The sequence below is a fragment of the Podarcis vaucheri genome (genome assembly GCF_965113315.1).
Source record: "Podarcis vaucheri genome assembly, chromosome: 12".
Taxonomy (NCBI): Eukaryota; Metazoa; Chordata; class Lepidosauria; order Squamata; family Lacertidae; genus Podarcis; species Podarcis vaucheri.
Window position 1 is genome coordinate 42,248,731 of NC_138750.1, and position 20,568 is coordinate 42,269,298.

The window sequence follows — 20,568 nt, forward strand, 5'->3', positions numbered from 1 at the left end:
GCATTGCTCAGAATTAAACAAAACCGTAAAATTTGTTATTATAAACATGTGAGAAACTCTCAGGTAGGTTAAGAACTGGTCCTTAGGTGAATGAGATTATTATATCATATTTCAAACCCATTTCTTTTTCTTAAATATATAATCAGTTTTCAGTAGTTAGCGGAAAGTAAGATTTTCATTAGAGGTGACTGAACTTTCTGCGAAACGCAGGAATCCTGTTGTGCTTTTTTTATATCTTCATGTTAAAAAAAAGAGCAAATTTCCTTGCGCAAACACAACTCAGATATATACAAATACAAGGCTTTGCAAACCTTTTGAAATGGCTGCAGGTGCCCTCCACTGTATCTGCCTACAATTCAAGGGACTTCGCCAAATCTGTGTTAGATGATAAATATTGAACAAGGTGCATATGTGCTTAACAGTAATTGTATTCTATTTTCTCTCATGCTGCTTTATGAACCTTGTTGGATGCCTTCCAGTATGCCTCTGAATACCAGCCAAAATTACCCAGATAGATAGTGCTATTTGCTGACTTATTCACATAAAGGCCACAGTAGCAATGGACATAATCAGCAAATTAAGCAGGGATGTTGGGGTGCGGGGAGAGCGGCCCAGGGACTCTGAGGTTCTGATCGGAACCAGTACTTTTTTCTTGATATAACAGCGAAAGAGGTGAGTGCAACCCATACCTTATCCTATTTCCTGTTACTAGTATATTATTTCTTTGGGGTTAAAGATTGCCCCCGTCTTCACAATTGGCACACAGCAGTGCATGAAGACCCACAGAGTCAGTTCTGCATACATGGTTGAAAAATTTTCACACTCCTGAGCTTTGTGAGACCAAACCATAGGGAAGTTTCTGCCATGCTGCCACGCGTGTGCATAAAGTGGGCTTCAGCTCAGGGATCCTAATCTGTTCGTCATTCAGGTGCTTCCAGACTAGCCTTTGCCAACATGGTGACGTCCAGATGTCTTGGACTGCAGCTTCCAACTGCTGAAACATCTGGAAGGCAGCAGGCTGACAAAAGCTGCTCTAGACAGAGGGGAATCAGTTCCCTGATCTAGGGATCGACAAGCATGTTACACCAGGCCAATCACTGCTGGCCCCATTGCTGTGCAACAGCAGGAACAGCAGGTAGTGCCAATTATTTCTAGGTGATGCTTGCAACAAGGAATGGTTCCTTGAAGCGTCTATATTATTCAAGAATATGGCATTCATGTAGTAGTGAAACGTTGTATCAAGCTAACTTTTAGAGTAAACCCATTGAAATTAATGGACCTAAGTCAGTTATGGTGACTAATTTGAATGGGTCGACTCTTGAGTATGACTAATGTCGGATACGAGCTAGTGCTCCTTTTCAAGTTATTAATGATAATTTAAAGCATTGCAAGTCGACCATTAAATTCATTATAAGGATGGTGTAATCTAATAATGGAATGCTCTGCCCCATAATTTTATTATGGCCGCATAATATATTTCTTACTTTGAAACTGTTCAGGCGGCATTGCCCTCAGCATTATCTGATCAATGATATCACTTTCCTTTCACTTTCACTCACACCTTCTGCTCCAGTTTTCCTTGCAGCTCTCACTTCCGGCCCTGGATAGACAACTCCACTCAGGACAGAGTCACCAGATCAGCAGCCATGGCCACCTCACAGGGATGGCCCTCACTAGGACCAGGGAGACCAGAGTTTGAATCCCCACTCTGCCATTAAGCTCTCACTAGGTGGCCTTGGGCCAGTCACTGTCCCTCTGACTAATCTACCTCCCAGGGTCATGTGAGGATTAATTGAGGAGGGGGAGGGCCATGTATTCCACCTTGAGCTCCTTAGGGGATATAAAAGGTGGGATATATGTAATAATGTATACATGCATAAATACAAAGAAATCCCAACAGGATGGCTAGGATCCAAAAAAAGCTACTTTAGGAGCATCCAAATGGTTTGGTCATGCCCAGTAGGCTTTTTTGATTCCCAGTTCCTTTAAACAGCAGCCCCCTTGAACTCCTCTCTCATATCATATTAAAAACTTTTTTTTTTAGTTTAATATTTGTTCTTATTGATTTATTTACCAGGATTTATATACCGTTGAAACATCAAAAGCTTTAAGCAGTTTTGGTGTAATGGTTAGGGTGTTGGACTATGACCTGAGAGACCAGAGTTCAAATCCCTACTCAGCCGTGACGCTCCCTGGCAGTGGCGTAGCGTGGGTTGTCAGCACCCGGGGCAAGGCAAGTAATTTGCGCCCCCTAACCCATGGATTTGCGCCCCCTAACCCTAACCCCCAGATGTTGCGCCCGGTACAGCCGCCCCCCCTGCACCCCCCACGCTACGCCACTGCTCCCTGGGTGACCTTAGGACAGTCACCATCTCTTAGCTTAAACCACCTCAACAGGGTTGTTGTAAGAGGATGAAATGGGGCGAAGGAGAAGAACCATGTACACCACCTTGACATGGTTGAGAGATAAAGGTGGTATATAAATAAAATAAATCATAAGGTAATAAAATATACATCAACATTTCATAACAATATGAGCTTTGCCATGTGGCATGGTAGCTGTTTGAGAAATATAAACCCGAGGCTCCCTTCAGCTTACTGACCTTCGGATCCTGGCCATGATGTTCCACTTTTTAAACTCTCTTTATTGCAGCGGTAGCCAACATAGTGCCCCCCTCAATGTAGTTGAACTACAATTCCCATAATCCCAATGGAAACTGTCAATTGTGGCAAATACTTGTTGGAACAGAAATTTCTGCTTTCTTACACCCCTAGTTATGGATGAGCCACACTTCCAAGTTTCCAGCTGTCACTACCATCTCTTTGCTCTAAAAATATTAATCACGTAGATCCCCCCCCCAAAAAAAATTTAACCCTTTGGCCCCTATCCAGGGAAAGTTAGTGATGCTTAAGTCCTACTGAAATCCATGCAGCAAGTGAGTTAAGACTCACCTAAGCCAGATTACTTTCAGTGGGCTTTATACTTTATCAGCTGGTGATCCTGCAGGGTAATTTATTGGGGAACAGTTTTTAAGGGATTAATGACACTGATGCATGGGGTTACTAGCTTGCCTCCTAAAGCACAGCAAACAGAAAGCTTGATAACACACTGCATTTTATATTTATCAGTACAAACTACAGATATTTTGAAACTATTTGCACATTATAATTAACTGGTCATATTTCTGTCCTTTCTTCTGGAACAGTTTTTAGAATCAGCTAATCTCAGCATGTGCGGCTTTCCCACTGAATGTCACACTTCCCCAAATATCAGTTTGATTAATAAAGGAAGTCAAATACCTTTTGCGGGCAATACAGCTTCAAAGAGCCAGGGAGATTTATAAATGAATTTAGATGTTAACTTTTGAGTACTTGACTTGCTGAGTGCCACTATTTGAAGTTTGAGGAAGATGTAAGGTAACAATAACCTTTAGTCAGTGTTTATCAGCTCTAAATTCACCCTGCCTTTTGTGAAGGAATATAAAAGTAACATTTTGTTATTTAAAAGGCAACCGTTGCATCCACCTTTTAAGTTAAGCACTGCTGAGAACATCCAGGGAACAGAGACCACAACAGATAAGGCTCTGAGTCACATGATCTCATACTAGGTCAATTGAAAGAAACATGCCTTGTGTACAAAACTATCTTTGGAAGCCTCACTAGAGTTTGAGAAGATGAACAATTAAGCAAGAACCTCTCACGTTAAAAATAAAAAAGCAGTGGCATAGTGCCCCCCCAAAACATTTCTGAGGGGACGCAACCAGACGCCCTGACAACAGGCTCCCTTATCAAGGCTGAAGTCAGAGGGAGGCAAACTGTGCCTGGGCCGGGCCTTTGAAGCTGAGGTGGTGCCTCCTCCTCCTTCTCATGGCTGCGAAGAGACACCTGTGCATACCATGCCCCTGTGCCAGCTGTGAGGGAGGGACAGGAAGGGGACTGCCGGGTCACGTGGCCAGCGTGACGAAGCTGCTCTGGCGAGCCAGCACCAGCGCAGCACATGGAAACGCCGTTTACCTTCCCGCCATAAAGTGATACCTATTTATCTACTTGCACTTAAGAGTGCTTTCGAACTGCTAGGTGGGCAGGACCGAACGACGGGAGCTCACCCCGTCGTGGGGATTCGAACCGCCGACCGTACGATCGGCAAGTCCTAGGCGCTGAGGTTTTACCCACAGCGCCACCCGCGTCCCTTGTTTGCCACCTAATAAACAACCCTAATAAACAACATTGATGTTTGAGGCTGTCAAGTTCAGAGCGTGGGGCTTCCAGGGAGTCTCGTGCCTCAGAAGTCTTTAGCTCTGGGCTGGCAAACGAGTCTCATCTGCAGAGGGAACCAAGGGCAAGAGAAGAAGTGCACGCACTGGGGTCCTTCGGCTCCTCATCTCTGCTGCGAAATGCATTCACCAGGCAGACCAATTAACTGAAGAGGGAGACTTGCCCCGCTTTCCCCTCCCTCGTGTGGAAGATCCCTCTGTCTCCATCCTTTTTGTTCCTTCCTTTTCCTTCTCTCCAAGTTTGCCCGCCATTGCGGGGAAGGCACCCCTGCTGTCTGGCCGTCCCTTATGCAGCTCTGCGTCCCACCGTGTTAGGTTGCATTGCTGCCACTGAGGCAGGAAACCAAGACTTTGACTGAAATGGGCTGCGAGTGAATTGCCACAAGGCAGGCTGTGGGCGGTGCCATTTGCAAAGCAGCAACAGTGGAGGCGGCTGAAGAGCAACCCTCAGAGAGCAGGCTTTCTCCAACAACTTCTATCACAACACACACATGCACACTTTTTATTGTAAGATTTTCCATAAGTAACAAAAGCACATTCTGTGTCTCTGTTTTCAAACCACAGAATCCTTCATACATGTCATTTACAGTCAGTTTGAGACATTTTTTGTTGCAGGCAATGTGGAGCTGTGGGAGAAAGAGAGGAGAAAACAGAGAAAGAGAAAAATAGGAGGGCGGAAAGCGGAGGAGGTGAGGGAGACTTTAAACTTTCATTCTTTACATGGTATATGAGTGGAGCTTTTTTTTAATCAGTGTCGTGTGGATAGGTGTCTTATTTTTGCTGGCAGAGGCCCCAAGGTATGGTTGGTTGCAGGGTGTTTTGTTTGTGTGTGCGAGGATTCCAGCCAGCCAACTAGCTGTGCTTTTAGGCGATACTCATTCCAATCCTCTCTCCACCTCCATCTCCCAGCCCAAAAGTCAAGCATACCATACAATGTATATCAGGTACATCCCATATCATTAGGTATTAAGAATATAAACAACAAATAAAGTAAAAATCACCTTTGGTACAGCAGCGGCGGCGGCAGCAGCGGCCTCTGCCATTTTTACAGCTTCTTGTGCTTCTTTCACTTCCTTAAAAATACAAAGACAAAAGAAAATTCAACATGGGTGCGGGAATAAATTGTTTATAAAAGTTCAAGAACTAGAAAGGAAAGCTTGGCGATGGACAAATATGTCCAATTTGGTTTCTTTCAGGTTCTCATTCTTCCAATCGAAAGTTCATTTCTACACATTTCTCCATCAGTTTGCAAATTTTTAAAAAGATCCTGCCTGAAAAGTAGCGCACATTTTTGTGTGAATTTCTCCTACTATACATATTCTTGTGTCCAATTTCTCCTAATTTACACATTTTGCAAAACAATCTCCTCTATTACAATGCATTGTGTATGTTATTTTCACTAATACAGTTTACCCTTGTACAGTGGTACCTCGGGTTAAGTACTTAATTTGTGCTGGAGGTCTGTTCTTAACCTGAAACTGTTCTTAACCTGAAGCACTACTTTAGCTAATGGGGCCTCCTGCTGCCGCCATGCCGCCAGAGAACGATTTCTGTTCTCATCCTGAAGCAAAGTTCTTAACCTGAAGCACTATTTCTGGGTTAGCGGAGTCTGTAACCTGAAGTGTATGTAACCTGAAGCGTATGTAACCCGAGGTACCACTGCATAGGCATTTTTGCACACATTTCTTGGCCAGAGAGCTGGATTGAAATATTCAGATGTGTGAATTTTGAAGGATAGCTCTTCTTCAACTGACATACTGTTTTTAAAAAGTAAAAATTTGGTAAGTTTGCCTTTAAATGAGAACCACATTGAATGTGTTCCCACTCTCTGCAGGCAAGTTTGTGGAGTGAAAATTGTGGCTGCTGCACTCCGCCCCAGGTTCTGCTGCTACTGTGCTGGAGTGAGACTCCCACAAATTGTCACCCAATTCCACTCACCACACAGAGGCAACTTTGCTGCTACTGAAGAAAAGGCTTCAGTAATACAGTTCCAGATGTTGATATATACATTCAGCTTGCAGGCTATGCAGATACACACACACCAATATAAATTCTGTTGCTTCAGCAATTCAAGATGTAATGCAGACTTCGACTCACTGAGTGACATGCCTTAATCATTTCTATAGTTAGCACTGGGCCATTGCCATAGCAACTGGCTTGGCTGACCTTGCACCTGTTGGCTTATCTCATGCATGGGGTGATTTGTGCTCATGAATAACAGAGTCCAGTCAACAGAGTCTAGGTTCAGCTATAACGCTAAGCCAAACCACAGCAGCAGGGCAGCAGCAGGACTGGGAGAGGAGCACATCGGATGCCACCTTTGATCTGGGAACCTGGCTAAGAACATAAGAGGAGCCTGCTGGATCAGATCGGTGACCTATCTAGTCCAGCACTCTTTTCTCAAAGCAGCTAACCAGAGAACTATGGGAAGCGAGAGCTGAGCACAACAGAATTCTTCCCTCCAGCAACTGGCATTCAGAAGCACACTGCCTTTGACAATGGAGGAAGAACACATTTGTCAGGGATAGTAACCATTCATAGCCATATCCCCTATCAGGTCGTATAATCTCAGAGATCTTTGGATGAAGGGTGGTATAACAAACAAACAAACAAACAAACCTCATATAAAGCCATCCAAGATGGTGGCCGTCACTGCCTCTTACATGAGCACCTTCCATGGTGTAACTATGCAATATGTAGATAAGTTCTTTCTTTTGTTTGTCCTGAATGTTCCAACATTCAGCTTCATTGGATCAACCTGCACATTGCTCATTCATGCTAAGCCCTGGTTTGGCCAAGTGTTATGTGCAAACTATTTACAAGCAGCAGTTCATTTAGGTAATTCTAGGCTCTTTAGATGGCACCGTGTGTTACATCGCTCACATCCAAATGTGGTAATGCAGCAAGCCAGTTTTCGGTGTGGAGGTCCTCCTGCACATTCTGCTGAGTGGGGTCTCAAACTTCTGCACTTAAGTGCTGCCCAGGTGGCACCATAGCTCTCCAGAGGACCAGGTTAGATATAAAACAGATTGGAACACAATCTCTCCCTTTGCTATGCCCAGAGGCAATGACTCCCCATCCTTGAGGGAAGAGGACATGGATTCAGAGGCCTCATCTTAGATAAGGAAAAGGATTTGCCCTCTGAACCAACCTTTGATTGTCTTGCCTCCTCAGCATTGGAGGTGTCCACAATGACACTGTCTCTTCGGCCAAAAGAGATTTCATAGCCCTCCCCAGAGGCCGTAGTAGAACTCTGGCCTCCCCTCCATGCCACAGGTGTCAACGGCTTCTGAAATAGTTGGGTGCTGAGAAGACGCTGCAGTCCTGTTTAAAACTCAGTCTAGGTTCACTGGTGTCTGGAGCAACGCTCAAGCCTGCCTTGCCTAAGCCTAGGAGCCACTTGGAGCTATCCATGGTGCTGCCTACCTTGCTTATTTGACTTTTGGACCTTGTCATCTCACTTGCTTGACTTTGCTTGCTGCGTCTCTTCTCTACTTTGTCTGACCTTGCTTTGCTGGAACCTGGCCTTAGCTTGTCCAGACTTTGATCATGGATCCTGAACTGGTACTACTGACACGTGATGTGGTGTCTCTGGACTCTGTGCCTACTACATAGCCCTATTTGGGCTAGAACTTTGTTCCCTGGCTGGGACTACTGGGATAGAATACCCTTGGACACTCAGATATCACAATGAGACTCCATATGTACATTAATGATGAATGTAATTATGTATTGCACATTTAAATACCAACTTGAACCCCTCACTCATATTTTAAAGGAGAAGGTAAAAAATGCAGAATATGTCACAATGTGATTTTCTGAAGTGAAGATTAAATCTGGCATGCACACTCAGAGTAGAATTCTAATTTCCAAGTTCAAACTCTAGAGCCACCCTTGGATTTGTCTTCAAGAGCTGAAGACGCAAAATAAACAGTTAAGGGATTGTAATCTGATACTCATGTACATATTCAGAACAGAATTTTAAACTTCAGGATCACACACCACCTCTGCTCCCATTTTCAAGGTGGCCGAGAAAGCTGGGAAGCACATTTTGTTATATAATAATGCCGATAAGCTTGAGAGGTCACAATGGAGCTTGACTGTCGAGTGCCAGCTCGACATCTGAAGAAATCAGTCTCACACCAAGATAGGTTGAAGAAATATGGCTGCTCTGGCTCCTCTAGAGCTACTGCAGCACAGCCTTTATTGTGTGAAGTCAGAAAGATACAAAATACAAGCGAAACAATTTGTTCTCAGCCAGCAGATAAGGACCTTCGCACTAGACCATGCGAGCATCAGGCCATGCTAGTTGACCAATCATTTGGGACAGCACGAGCTATTCACGCGCTGTTCATGCTCCAAGGATGCTTCTAGCTATGAAATCACCCTACAATAATAAGAACTTTGCTCATGCTCTCATGTGCAAGCAATCATTTTCCCACACTTGACCTAAATTTATGAATGAATTCTCCACTTCACGTTGGGACACCAGCTCAATCCTTCCAGCCATTTTACTGGGAAGGGAAAGATGAGGAAAAATGCACAAGGTGCAATAATGCAATATCTGAACAAGACCCAGCAAACGTGATAAATAGCTTAATATTTTTCTCTAGGAACTTACCAGAGCTTTAGCTAGAACTCTCTGCTTCTCCCTGTCAAGTTCCAGTTTTATGATTTCTTGAGAGTTCTGAAGCTAAAATGTAAAACATGACTGTGAGGTTTCAGATTATAAGAGGGTACCACTGTGAGCTGCATCCAAAGAGCTCCTCTAGACTGGTGTCCCGTTCCCCGCCACAGGTGTATTCAATAATAGCACATTAGAGATGGATTCATACTGTACCATCCACATGTCATCGTTCTGCTTTATTATTTTTGTGATGCTTCCCCAATGTTACGACATTATAGCCATCTGGAGGAGCACAAGAAAATGAGAACAAAACAAAACAAAACAAAACAAAACAAAACAAAACAAAACACCTTGTAACATTTGTGGTTTAAAAGTTACAGGATTTTAGCAGGAATCTATGGGACATGCACTGATAGGAAACTAAGCAGTATGTGCCATCCCCAAAACTTTTGCAGAAGCAGACAGTATTGAAAGTGGGATCGCATATACCATTGTAAGCACAAATAATAATGAAGGACGTGTGGTGGGGGTGGGGCTTATTTTATTTTATTTTATATTTGATTTATAGACTGCCGTTTATTAAAAGAACCCATGGCGGTGTACAACATTTAAAATATATTTTATGGAGAATAATAATGAAAACATAAAACAAAGCATAATAGACAGCATAATAATAAAATAGTCATACTAACAGTTCCCCCGCCACACAGTGTTAACAGACCATAGATTATTTGATGGCCAGAGGCCCGGGTAACAGGAATGTTTTTGCCTGGTGCCTAAAGACATGTAATGATGGCCTCTTTGGGGAGACCATTTGACAGATGGAGGGGCAATCACAAAACAGGCCCGTTCTCATGTTGCCACCCTCTGAACCTCTCAAGGAGAGGGGACGTAGAGAAGAGCCTTGGATGACAAGAGCAGGGTCCAGGCTGGTTAATATGGCGAGAGGCAGTCCTTAAGGTATTGAGTTCCTGAGCTGTGTAAGGCTTTATAGCTCAACATGCTTTTGTAGACCCACCAAAATCAAAGTTTTTTCTAAGATTAGTAAACCTTCATGTCAGAAATAGTCAGGCAGCCAGTGTAACTGGTACAGCAGCGATAGGAAGCCCATGGGAAAGGGGAAATCTCTGTCTCCTGAAAAGTTCCCTACAAGCGAATGCAGCCCTATGGCTCAAAAAGTTTCCCCACCCTCTGCATTCTCCCCACTCTATAGGCCCAGCTAGTATCAACATTTTGTAAGTTCTGAGACTACACAGGTGCTTGTCAGGCCTTTTGAGGGACTTTAAAACATTATTTTTCATTTGATCTGCAAACTGCATTCCTATGAAGTTTTAAAAAACCACCCTGTTATTTTGTGGTGGAGCCATTTCACTTTCACAACAGACACTCAGCAGCCTGAGTTTGCTGTTGGACAGAATGATATTAGTCATGTCAAATCCACATTTTTCACACTGTCCCTGCTAATTGCAGGTACTGCACTGAAATTTCACAAGCTTGTTCCCTTGCACACCTGACCCAGGTAACTTCCAGCTTTGGGACTCGGAGATTTCCCAGTTCAAGCCCCTCGATAGCTGCATCTTTTAAAAGGAAGAACACCAGCTTGTTTGCTCTCCGAACAATAAGGGGGCTAATATAAAACATAGCTCAAAAGCTGGAGCAGGAGAATGGCCAGCCTTTGAACATCCTTTCGGCTATATGGGGGCGAACGACTCCCAGGCTCTTGCATCTTTCTATGAGTTAATCCATCACTGTCAACAAAATAAATAAATAAAGGAATACAGTACCTTCTCGATTGTCTTCATATCGTTTTGCCTTTTGTCCTGCATATGTTTTATTTCAGACTCTGAAAGAAGCAGGAAAAAAAGGGGTGGTGGGATAAAGCAGACCATGAAATTACATGGCTATTTAAAGAGATTCATATTGTGCACTACAGGTCAGTCTGAGCCCACTGGAATGCAGGGTGGACGGAGGCAGTGGCAGACTGGTGACCTTCATAACTGCCCTTGACATTCGCAGCCCTTCTCCCCGCTGTTCAGCTGGCTGGCCAGAGAAGAGAGAGGGAGAAATAAGTTCAAGAGCCAAGTGTGTCTGAACGCCCATTGCTTTTCATTAATACTAGCCTTGCCCATCCTTGCTGTTAGTCACAGCTAATACAAAGTGCTTTAGCAGGTGGTTCTTTATTGCTCAGACCAAGGTTCTGAGCATTGGGCAGCGCTGGGGGTGGGGTGGGGAGAAGACACCATAATGTGAGGTGATGAAATTACATCAATATAATCAGTGCTTTTTTTCTGGGGAGATGCAGGGGTACGCATATCCCTAAACATTTTGTGAATATTTGTACTTTTGTCCATTTAATGTATTTATTTTTCTCAACTTGATCTATAAAATGGTGATTTTCTTGAGTCAAAATGAGAGTACCCCTAAACATTTTTTTAAGGGGAAAAAAAAAGCACTGAGTATACCGTAATTCTGGCTTCATGCGTTATTCTTGTCCAACGGCACTGCTGCTTTTATCCCCCTTAATTCCATTAACACTGTCGTAATGACTTCATTTGTATTGTTAGGATGGATGTTCTTACTTTTTAAATATCTATCTATCTATCTATCTATCTATCTATCTATCTATCTATCTATCTATCTATCTATAAAAGCACTTTACCACCGCATTGGGAGCCCCTAGAACAGGGGTAGGTAACCTAAGACCCGGGAGCTGGATGCGGCCCAATCGCTTTCTCAATCAGGCCTGCGGATGGTCCTGGAATCAGCATGTTTTTACATGAGTAGAATGCGTGCTTTTATTTAAAATGCATCTCTGGGTTATTTGTGGGGTGTAGGAATTTGTTCATTCCCCCCCTTCAAAATATTGTCCAGCCCACCACATGGTCTGAGGGACGGTGGACCAGCCCACAGCTGGAAAAAGTTGTTGACCCCTGCCCTAGAAGACCAGAAGGCAATATATTTTATTTTATTTTTTATAGAAAAGGTTAAAAAACAACAACCCTTCTATACTCAGACATTTCTGACTTTCCAGCATGCAACAATAAAAAGCATGTTAGCACTTGAATATTTATATTCTGATAGGTTTTTAAAATACTCAAGCGGAATATAAATTTTATGAAATAAAAAAGAAATACGCACACATTTTAAGATGTCATAAATTCAAGCCTTTTCTAAAAGAGGAATTGGTAAAATATATAACTAATTAAGGCTCTGGGACATCAGCTCTGCCTTGAAATAACTAGCAAAACATAGCATATCACCCCGCAGCAGATGTACTGTAATGTCTATTATACACCTCACTAAAATGGATTTCTTCTTATACTTCATCGTCAGATGGGTACTACATAGGAGCAGGTATGAGCTATTGGTTTATTAGAAGAATAGGTATTTGTTAAAATGAAGACTTTGGAGAAAATTCTTTCACAGTATTGTACAACATAATCATTTGGAACTGTAAATATACGAAGTCTCAACATTTGTGTAAATAACAAACCTTTCTCTCTCCTCCCCCCCATTGGTAAATAATAATTTCTAAATAATTTCCACAAAATTTCAATAAAATAAAATAAAATCAGTTTCTTGTTCTATAAGGAAAGTTTACCTAAATTACTCATTTCTTTCACTTTGAGTTTTATAACTTCTTGAAGGCGTTTAAGCTTGTCAAGCAGGGTAGCGTTTTCTCCTTTCAACTCCAAGTTTGCTTGCTGAAGCAACTCTTTTTCAATCATTAAATCATGTACGACCTGAAAGATTAAGAAGTCGCCTGTTCTCAAAACCATGAGGCGTAAGAGGAAAAACACCACCACAAACACACAATGTAAATATGCCGCCGGGTTGGGGGGGGGCACACACAGTAATTATACAATGCAAGCGATCATATCGTTTTTCTGAATCCTGTCATATTAGTTATAATATGAATGGGAGGGGGAACTAAGGGGACTAAATAGAACTTTCCGGAAGAAAGGCTGCGGAACCCTCCATACAAAGACTGTAACACATGGGGACACGTTATTGACAGGAATAATGCATATCATACTGTTTGTTTGCCCTCATCATTCAGGCCAATTTATTGTGGGGCCTGCATCCAGGAAGGCAGCTGGGGCCTATCCACCCACACTTCTCTCTGTGCTTATGAAGTGCTGTCCGTAACTAGGCAGGCAAGAGAAGCCATGGGCTGGCAACTCCAGGGGGTTGCAAAGTGCGCGGCTAAGGAGAAAGGGGGGGGGCCTTGTCGCTTTTGTGCCGTTTCTCGGTGACAGCACTGCCATTGCCATGAGGAGCACATCAGACGTCAAATCGGTGAAATTTCCAGGCTGGGAGCCACATGGAGTCCATCAGGCAGCCTGATACCAACACAGTTGGTTTTTCTGCTTCATGCCGGAGCCACCCAGAGGCAATTCATATTCTGAACATTAAGATAACTTTGCATGCACGTCACACATAGGCCGTCCAAGGGTTTCCTTTTTTTTTTTTAATGCCATTGAAGACTCTGGTTTAAATCTCCATGCGAACAGTGATAACCTTGTAGGAAAGTTCCAGGACAGCACACAACAAAAGACTTTAAAGTTATACTTTTGGTAAAGCAAACTCATTTACATTTTTATTATGCATGCCCTTTGTTAAAATCTTGCCACGTTCATTATGGAAAGGACTTCGTATGCATCCAAGCTTATTGGGAGAGCCACCCTTTCTTCTTGTCTGCTTCAAAGCTATTTAACACATTTGCATAGATTGTCAAATGGCTGTCGAGATTTTTACTGCCGCATATTTCTTTTCAACAAGATGGAAAAAAGCTCTCAGAAGAAAGTTGAAACGTGACTTTGCAATGGCCACTAGAACATCATGTGGATTTCTGATATCCTTATGGGAAAAAAGTCCCAAAGCTAGATAACACGATGGCTAGTAATTATTTAAAGGAAACATGTCTTTTTGATTAGTTTTGAAAGCAGGTTTCCCCTTTTAAGATCATCTGAAGATATAGAAGAAAGAAAACTAGCAGACAATGCCTGCAACATATTTATACCGAAATGTGATTTATCTTGATGGTTTCCAAGCCTGCCCCCCTCCATTCTAAGTGCCTTGAGTGCTGGGCTGGGACCAGAGAGATCTGGGTTCAAATATCTACTCTGTCATGAACCCCACTGGGTGACTTTAGACTTAGTCACCCTCTCTCAGCCAAATCTACCCCACAGGGTTGTTGTGAGATAAAACAGGAGATGCTTCTTTACAGAAGGGTGCCATTTTTAAAATGTAATAATTTCTATCATTTTCCAACCTTTGTGCTTGCTATAAGTACAATTCATAGCCCAGTTCAGAGCTAAGGGGAAATGCCCCCCATCTGATCTATTTAGGGCAGAAAAACTGTGGTGTGGGTGGGAAGAAATGTTGCTGAATATTTCTGAAGGGAGAGGTGAATTTTCCCCAATTGTTTTTCTCAGATAATTATATTCTGAAATGTCTTGCCTCACTTCATGTTGAATTAAACCGAGTTGGCATCGGTACATGAAGAAAGCAGTGAGCTAAGAGAGAGGGAGAGTTAGAAAGAGGAGGGCCTAAGCCAATCCCATCCTTCAAATAAGGCTAAAATATTATTAAACAATATTCAAACTTGGGATGCAATTTCGTTGTCCCCGAGAGGGGGCAATGACAATAAAGATATTATTATTATTATTATTATTATTATTATTATTATTATTATTATTATTATTATTAAATACTTGATGAAACGCATCTTTTGACATGGATATTCCTGGACCTTAAGATTGGCACCTATGTTCTTCAGGTGGCCTCTTACATGGGAATTTTGGAAGGTGGCAACAATGGAGAAGGCCATTTCAGTTGTCCCTCATGTAGGGAATGCTCTCCCATGCAAGGCCTGCCAGATGCTGACATTAATATTACTTTAGCGCCAGGACTTTCATCTTTTCCCAGGGAATTTGCTGAAATATGATGAGCTGGTTCTTATGGGCTCATATATTAGTGATGCTTCTGAGCTGCTGGCGATATTTTTGCAATACATTTTGAGAATGGACCTTAAAAAAATATTGTTGTGATGTTTAACTATTGATGACAGCTATGTATTAAATCACCTGCATTTTTAAAAACTGCCCTGTATAATCTGAATTTATAACAGCAGCAGCAGCAGCAACAACAACATCCTCTGCCATCAACAGAAGAGGTTTACTTCAGAACAGAAGAGGGGGAATGAACATTCCAGCCACTGGACAAGTATCTGTGGCAAACTCTCTGAACCAAACTTTGCAAATTATTGCAAGAGGTGCACTAAATGGTGATCAGTGGGAGAGCTGTGTTTTTCAGCAACAAAGTATTGACATTTGAACGCTAGGAAAAAATGATCAACATGCAACAGCAACTCTGTCCCGGGAAACATATTCCTTCTGCACATTTTCTTGGTATTTCCCCCTGCTCTCGGTTTCTTCTGCCATCTCAGGACATTAAAAAAAAAAAGTAATGATGTACAACAGCTGTGTGTTTGTTGCACTATTATACAGAAAGCATCCACAGAGGCCCTTCACTTACTCTTCACTACTAAAAAGTCCCAATTCCTTTGTTTCTTTGTCCTCCTTTGTGCCTGGTTGGTGTTCATGTTAGCTAGCTAGATTGCGAGCCCTTGAGGATTTGGGGAGGGAGGACTCTCTTTTTCATTAAAACTGCTACTGTCCACCCTCTCTCCACTAGATAAAATTCTAGCAGCTTGATATCTTGGGGGGGAGGGGGGAACTTCAGTTGGTTGGCTGCAGATGCCCTAAGTTGGTGGAGCAGAACCATCTCCCTGTTTGCTTGTTGTGCTGGATCAGGTAAAACATGCATTCAACAGGCATCCATTGTGTATGAAGGGAAAGGCCTGGCTGTGCTCAAGTCGCAGATTTTGGCCTGTCTCCCTCCCTCCTGCCCGCCCCTTCCATGTGTGTATTGCATGAAATGGCTCCATCTGCCAGGGACTGGGCAGGTGAGGAGGACAGGTGGAGGAACCCCGGAACCTTCCAGAGAGGAGGAAGGGGCAGAGAGTATAGACCTAGACTTGTGGTTTGAGACAGGTCACACCCCAGAAGAAGAAGAAAGAAGTTGGGAAATAATGAGTGATGAAAAACAGGAGCAAGGTGGCATTGAACAGAGGCAGGAGTCAGCCGTGTTACAATCTGTGCAGCAGCCAAGTGACACACTGTCTTTGAACAGTTTACCAGAGTCCTCTCCCTCTCTGAGAAGCAGATGTTCTATGCCATAGGTAGGCAAACTAAGGCCCAGGGGCCGGATCCAGCCCAATCGTCTTCTAAATCTAGCCCGCAGATGGTCCGGGAATCAGCATGTTTTTACATGAGTAGAATGTGTCCTTTTATTTAAAATGCATCTCTAGGTTATTTGTGGGGCATAGAAATTCATTCATGCCCCCCCCCAATATAGTCTGGCCCCCCACAAGGTCTGAGGGACAGTGGACTGGCCCCCTGCTGAAAAAGTTTGCTGACCCCTGTTCTGTGCGAATCACTGAACAGAGAACCCAAAGGAAGTTTGCACTTAGCACCCGCTGTTAGCAGCAGGAGGAGTCTGATTGATAGGAATTAATGGCCAGAGAGGGGCGGAGCTTTGCTATGAGGAACATGGGCTTTAGAGTAAGGTGCTCTTCCTGTGTCTTCTTGAGATCCTGTAGAAATAAAAAAAACTGAAAAGCTCTCTCTTTCTCTGAGTCTGATTTCCTGGGGGGTGAGCCATCGGCAGCACCCTGACACCATCGGAGTGAAGGCAAGCTAGATGGTGTCCACCAGCTCCACCTCACTGACCTACCTGTCCCCCTGATCCATCACCCCTGGCCTCTATGCCTTGAGGGAAGGTCTGCATGGTTTACTACCTGTAGTTGTGAGAGTTCCTCTATGCAATCGGAAGCCCTGTGCAACCAGGGGTGTTCACAAGATGTGTCAAAGGATGAATGGGGTCACATCCAGCAACCAAGCTCTCTCCCCTACCCCTGGCTATGCATGCAGCACATGTAAGATGGGAACCTTCATGCAGCCAAGGTATGCACCAGAGATCAGCCATGCAAGAAGGAACTGGTTGGAGCTGGAAGAAGGGACACAACTTTGGGGGCAGGCCCGGTGGTAGGGCCCCACTTCCCTATACTTACGCAAAGCCCCATCACAAATCTTAAGCTTGCTTACGATCTAGCAGTGCAACTTTGCCACCAAGCTGAGGCTGGCCTCAAGATTCAAGTGCAGGGGAAAGTGGGTGGCTGTCCCTTGCACTCGGACTTGTGCTCTGTGCAGCACCAACTTTTCAAAGAGTCTGGTTTATTTGGTTAATTTTATTAATCAATTAATTTTATTGCTATCCCTGGTGTCAGGGTGCTGTCGGTGGCTACTGGCCACCTGCCCAGTAAAGCAGAGAGACGGGGAAAGCGAGCTTTTCAGTTCCTTTTTATTATTAGAATTACCAGAGCAAAATTCCATCCACACTGTTCATTATCTGACGTTGCCTCGAGTGAAGCTCCACCTCCTCTTCTCTGCACTTCCTATCCCTCAGACTCCTCCTACCTCCTACGGCGGCTGTTAAATGCCACCAACCTTTGAGCCCTCTTCTCTGCTATTTTCAACTTGGTTTTTGGGGAGGGAACAGGTCCTGGGATACAGTGGTACCTCGGGTTAAGAACTTAATTCATTCTGGAGGTCTGTTCTTAACCTGAAACTCTTCTTAGCCTGAGGTACCACTTTAGCTAATGGGGCCTCCTGCTGCCCACTGCCCAATTTCTGTCCTCATCCTGAAGCAATGTTCTTAACCCGAGGTACTATTTCTGGGTTAGCAGAGACTGTAACCTGAAGCGTCTGTAACCCGAGGTACCACTGTACTCTCAAGTGTCAGTGTGTCAGTCAGCTGCTGCTCGGGCTCTGCCTGTTCTATGCTACCTGGTTCCTGCTCCTCGTATTCCATTATTTCCCAACTTCTTACCTCTTCTTCTCCTAGGGTGTGACCTGTGCCCTCTAGTTCTATACTATCTGCCCCTTCCTCCTCTCTGGAAGGCCCCTGGGGAGGCGGTCTCCACCATTCCTCTTCATCTGCCCAGTCTATGACATATGGGGATTCCTACTCATTGCCTCAAATAATTTCCCACGGCGGCTCACATGGCTGTCTCAGCCACAAGGTGTTTCTATCAGAACACACCTGGGGGTCGAATGCTGGCTCAGAACGCTGCTATGTCTGGTATATGTTGTTATTATGATCAGCTCAGACCATGGAATGGTTTACAGTTCTCTCCCATGTTGTGAAATGGCTGCATTGGCTTAACTGGTTGCAGACCAGAACTGAACAAGTTGAATAATTTGTAGGAGAATCTGAGTAACTTACGTTAAAATACAAACACACTTGCTTAGAAGGAAGTGCTACTGAACAAAATGGGACTAACTCCAAGTAAAATATGTTTAGGGTTGGGATGTGAAGTAGGATATACATATATTGCTGTACACAGAGTTCTGCTATTGAGTTATAGAACCATAGAATCATAGAATCATAGAGTTGGACGAGACCACAAGGGCCATAGAGTCCAACCCCCTGCCAAGCAGGAAACACCATCAGAGCACTCCTGACATATGGTTGTCAAGCCTCTGCTTAAAGACCTCCAAAGCAGGAGACTCCACCACACTCCTTGGCAGCAAATTCCAAGGAGTTAATCCTATTGAAATCAAAAGGACTGTTTCAAGGTTATATTTTTATTTTCATCATCTGTTGCTATCCAAGTTCTCTGGGCACAGATAATAAAACACAGTTTACAATAAAAAGCCACCACCACCACCACCATCTGTATACTGTCCATCTCTGGATGGTACTGTATACTGTCCATTTGTGTAAATTCTAAGTGCTGACGATCATGTAAGTACAGGAGTAGGTGATGATCACAGTGATCATCCATTCAGGTCTATAGGAATCAGTGGCCAAAATGCAGAGATGTGAGAAGTCATTCATTATATTAATCTGCAGCTGTTCTTCTTTAGAAATAATTACAATTATTTAGGAAGCAGCATCAATTATTGAAGCTAAAATTGGTATATAACCCTCCAAAAGCACATGGGCTCATAACAGGCAATTTAAAGTGAGTCCCTACCATCGTCCCCCCCCCCTTGGTATAAGCCATGAGTTTCAAAATTCCTTTTTGTTTTATTTAACTCCTCCAAATACTTCCCCAAACCCTCTAGGATTTCTCCAGTTAAGGATCTGCCAGAGGGTGTTAATAAACATCACACAGTACAAAGAAACGATTAGTCAAAAGTCCCCTGAGACATCATTCCACTCTATGTGGTTACACAGTAAATCCACGGTTTCAAAGGATCTTTTAAAGAACTGTTTCAGGACTTAAGAGGCTTAAAAGGCTAGCTCCTTAGCTGTGGCAGAACTCACGCATCAACAGCTCACTGTGCTGTGAGCCACAAGGATCATAACTGAAATTAATTTTATCTTGTTATCTTATTGCCTTGAATTCCGCTGCATATTACTTTGGGGGCCTTTGGGCTAAAAAGAGGCATATAGATTATTATTGCTACTACTAGCATGAGACACTTAATCTCAGGGTTGTGGGTTCAAGCCCCATGTTGGGCAAAAGATTCCTGTGTTGCAGGAGGTAGGACTGGATGACCCTTGTGGTCCCTTCCAACTCTACAATTCTATAATTCTACTATATAGCAAAATTGATCCCCCTCTCTACAGCAGCGCTCCACATTCCCCCCCCATCTGAGCGAGAGTATATGGGGGCAGTGGTGGGAGGAGAGGAAGGGGATATCAATAATAATAACAGTAATAATAGTAATAATAATACTGAAAACAATGCTTGTCGCCAGCACCATCATAATTGAATGAATAAGTTTATTACGGTCATAGACCAGAAGAAAGAAAGAAAAAAAAAAGGCAGCAATAATTTAGAAGGGAATGATGGTGTCAGTTAAAAGTTGTAAAATTATACATAAAAACAATGCACATATACACACACACCCACACACATATACATACTCGTATATGCACTACAGTATATGTATGGGCTTTAAAAAAAAAAGGGGGGGGGAGCTTATCCAGGGGTCATATCTTTTACTTTTTTACAGCTAATGCCCTCCGCTTGATCGCGGCCGCAGAAAACTTGGCCACTTTCAATATTACTTCTGGGTTTTTGTCTCCTAGTAGGATTTTCAGTCGCTGAGATTCAGATCGACCTGGAAATTTCTGAACGATAGGGGAGATAAACAGTAACCTGATATCCCCGTAAAGGTCGCAGTGTAACAGCACATGTGAAGCCGTTTCCACCTCCTTCAGACCACATGGGCAAACTCGTTCAGCATAGGGTGTGCCCTCGTATCTGCCCTTTAGTAAGGCAGATGGCAATACATCAAGTCTAGTAAGGGTAAACGCCCGCCTATATTTTGCGATTTGTAGGTCCATCAAATATGGGGACCATCATAATTAACAACAGCAACTATTTGTAATCTATTATTTGCACAGATTGAAAAAAGATGTTTTACAATCAAATGTGGTCTGTTTGTAAGAGACAGTTCTCTAAAATCTAGTTGTGCTATAGCTTCTGTTTTGTGGGCTTTGAATGGTGAATCTATAGCTCTAGCGCCACCATCTGTCATAAATAAGAACTGTAAATAAAACAATTAACATTGCTGCAGCAAGGAC

At 43.3% G+C, this 20,568-nt stretch overlaps 1 protein-coding gene across 1 annotated transcript in view; it reads right to left on the reverse strand.

Moving 5' to 3' along the window:
* Positions 1-20,568, reverse strand: part of LOC309515644 (uncharacterized protein C10orf67 homolog, mitochondrial) — a 47,833-nt gene that overhangs the window by 16,676 nt on the left and 10,589 nt on the right. Inside the window, exons 6-9 of the mRNA XM_082193640.1 lie at positions 12,503-12,644; positions 10,686-10,744; positions 8,896-8,967; positions 5,276-5,347 (exon numbers count right to left, since the gene is read on the reverse strand). Of these exons, the coding sequence (XP_082049766.1) occupies positions 5,276-5,347; positions 8,896-8,967; positions 10,686-10,744; positions 12,503-12,644 (345 nt within the window). The remainder of the gene's footprint in view (positions 1-5,275; positions 5,348-8,895; positions 8,968-10,685; positions 10,745-12,502; positions 12,645-20,568) is intronic.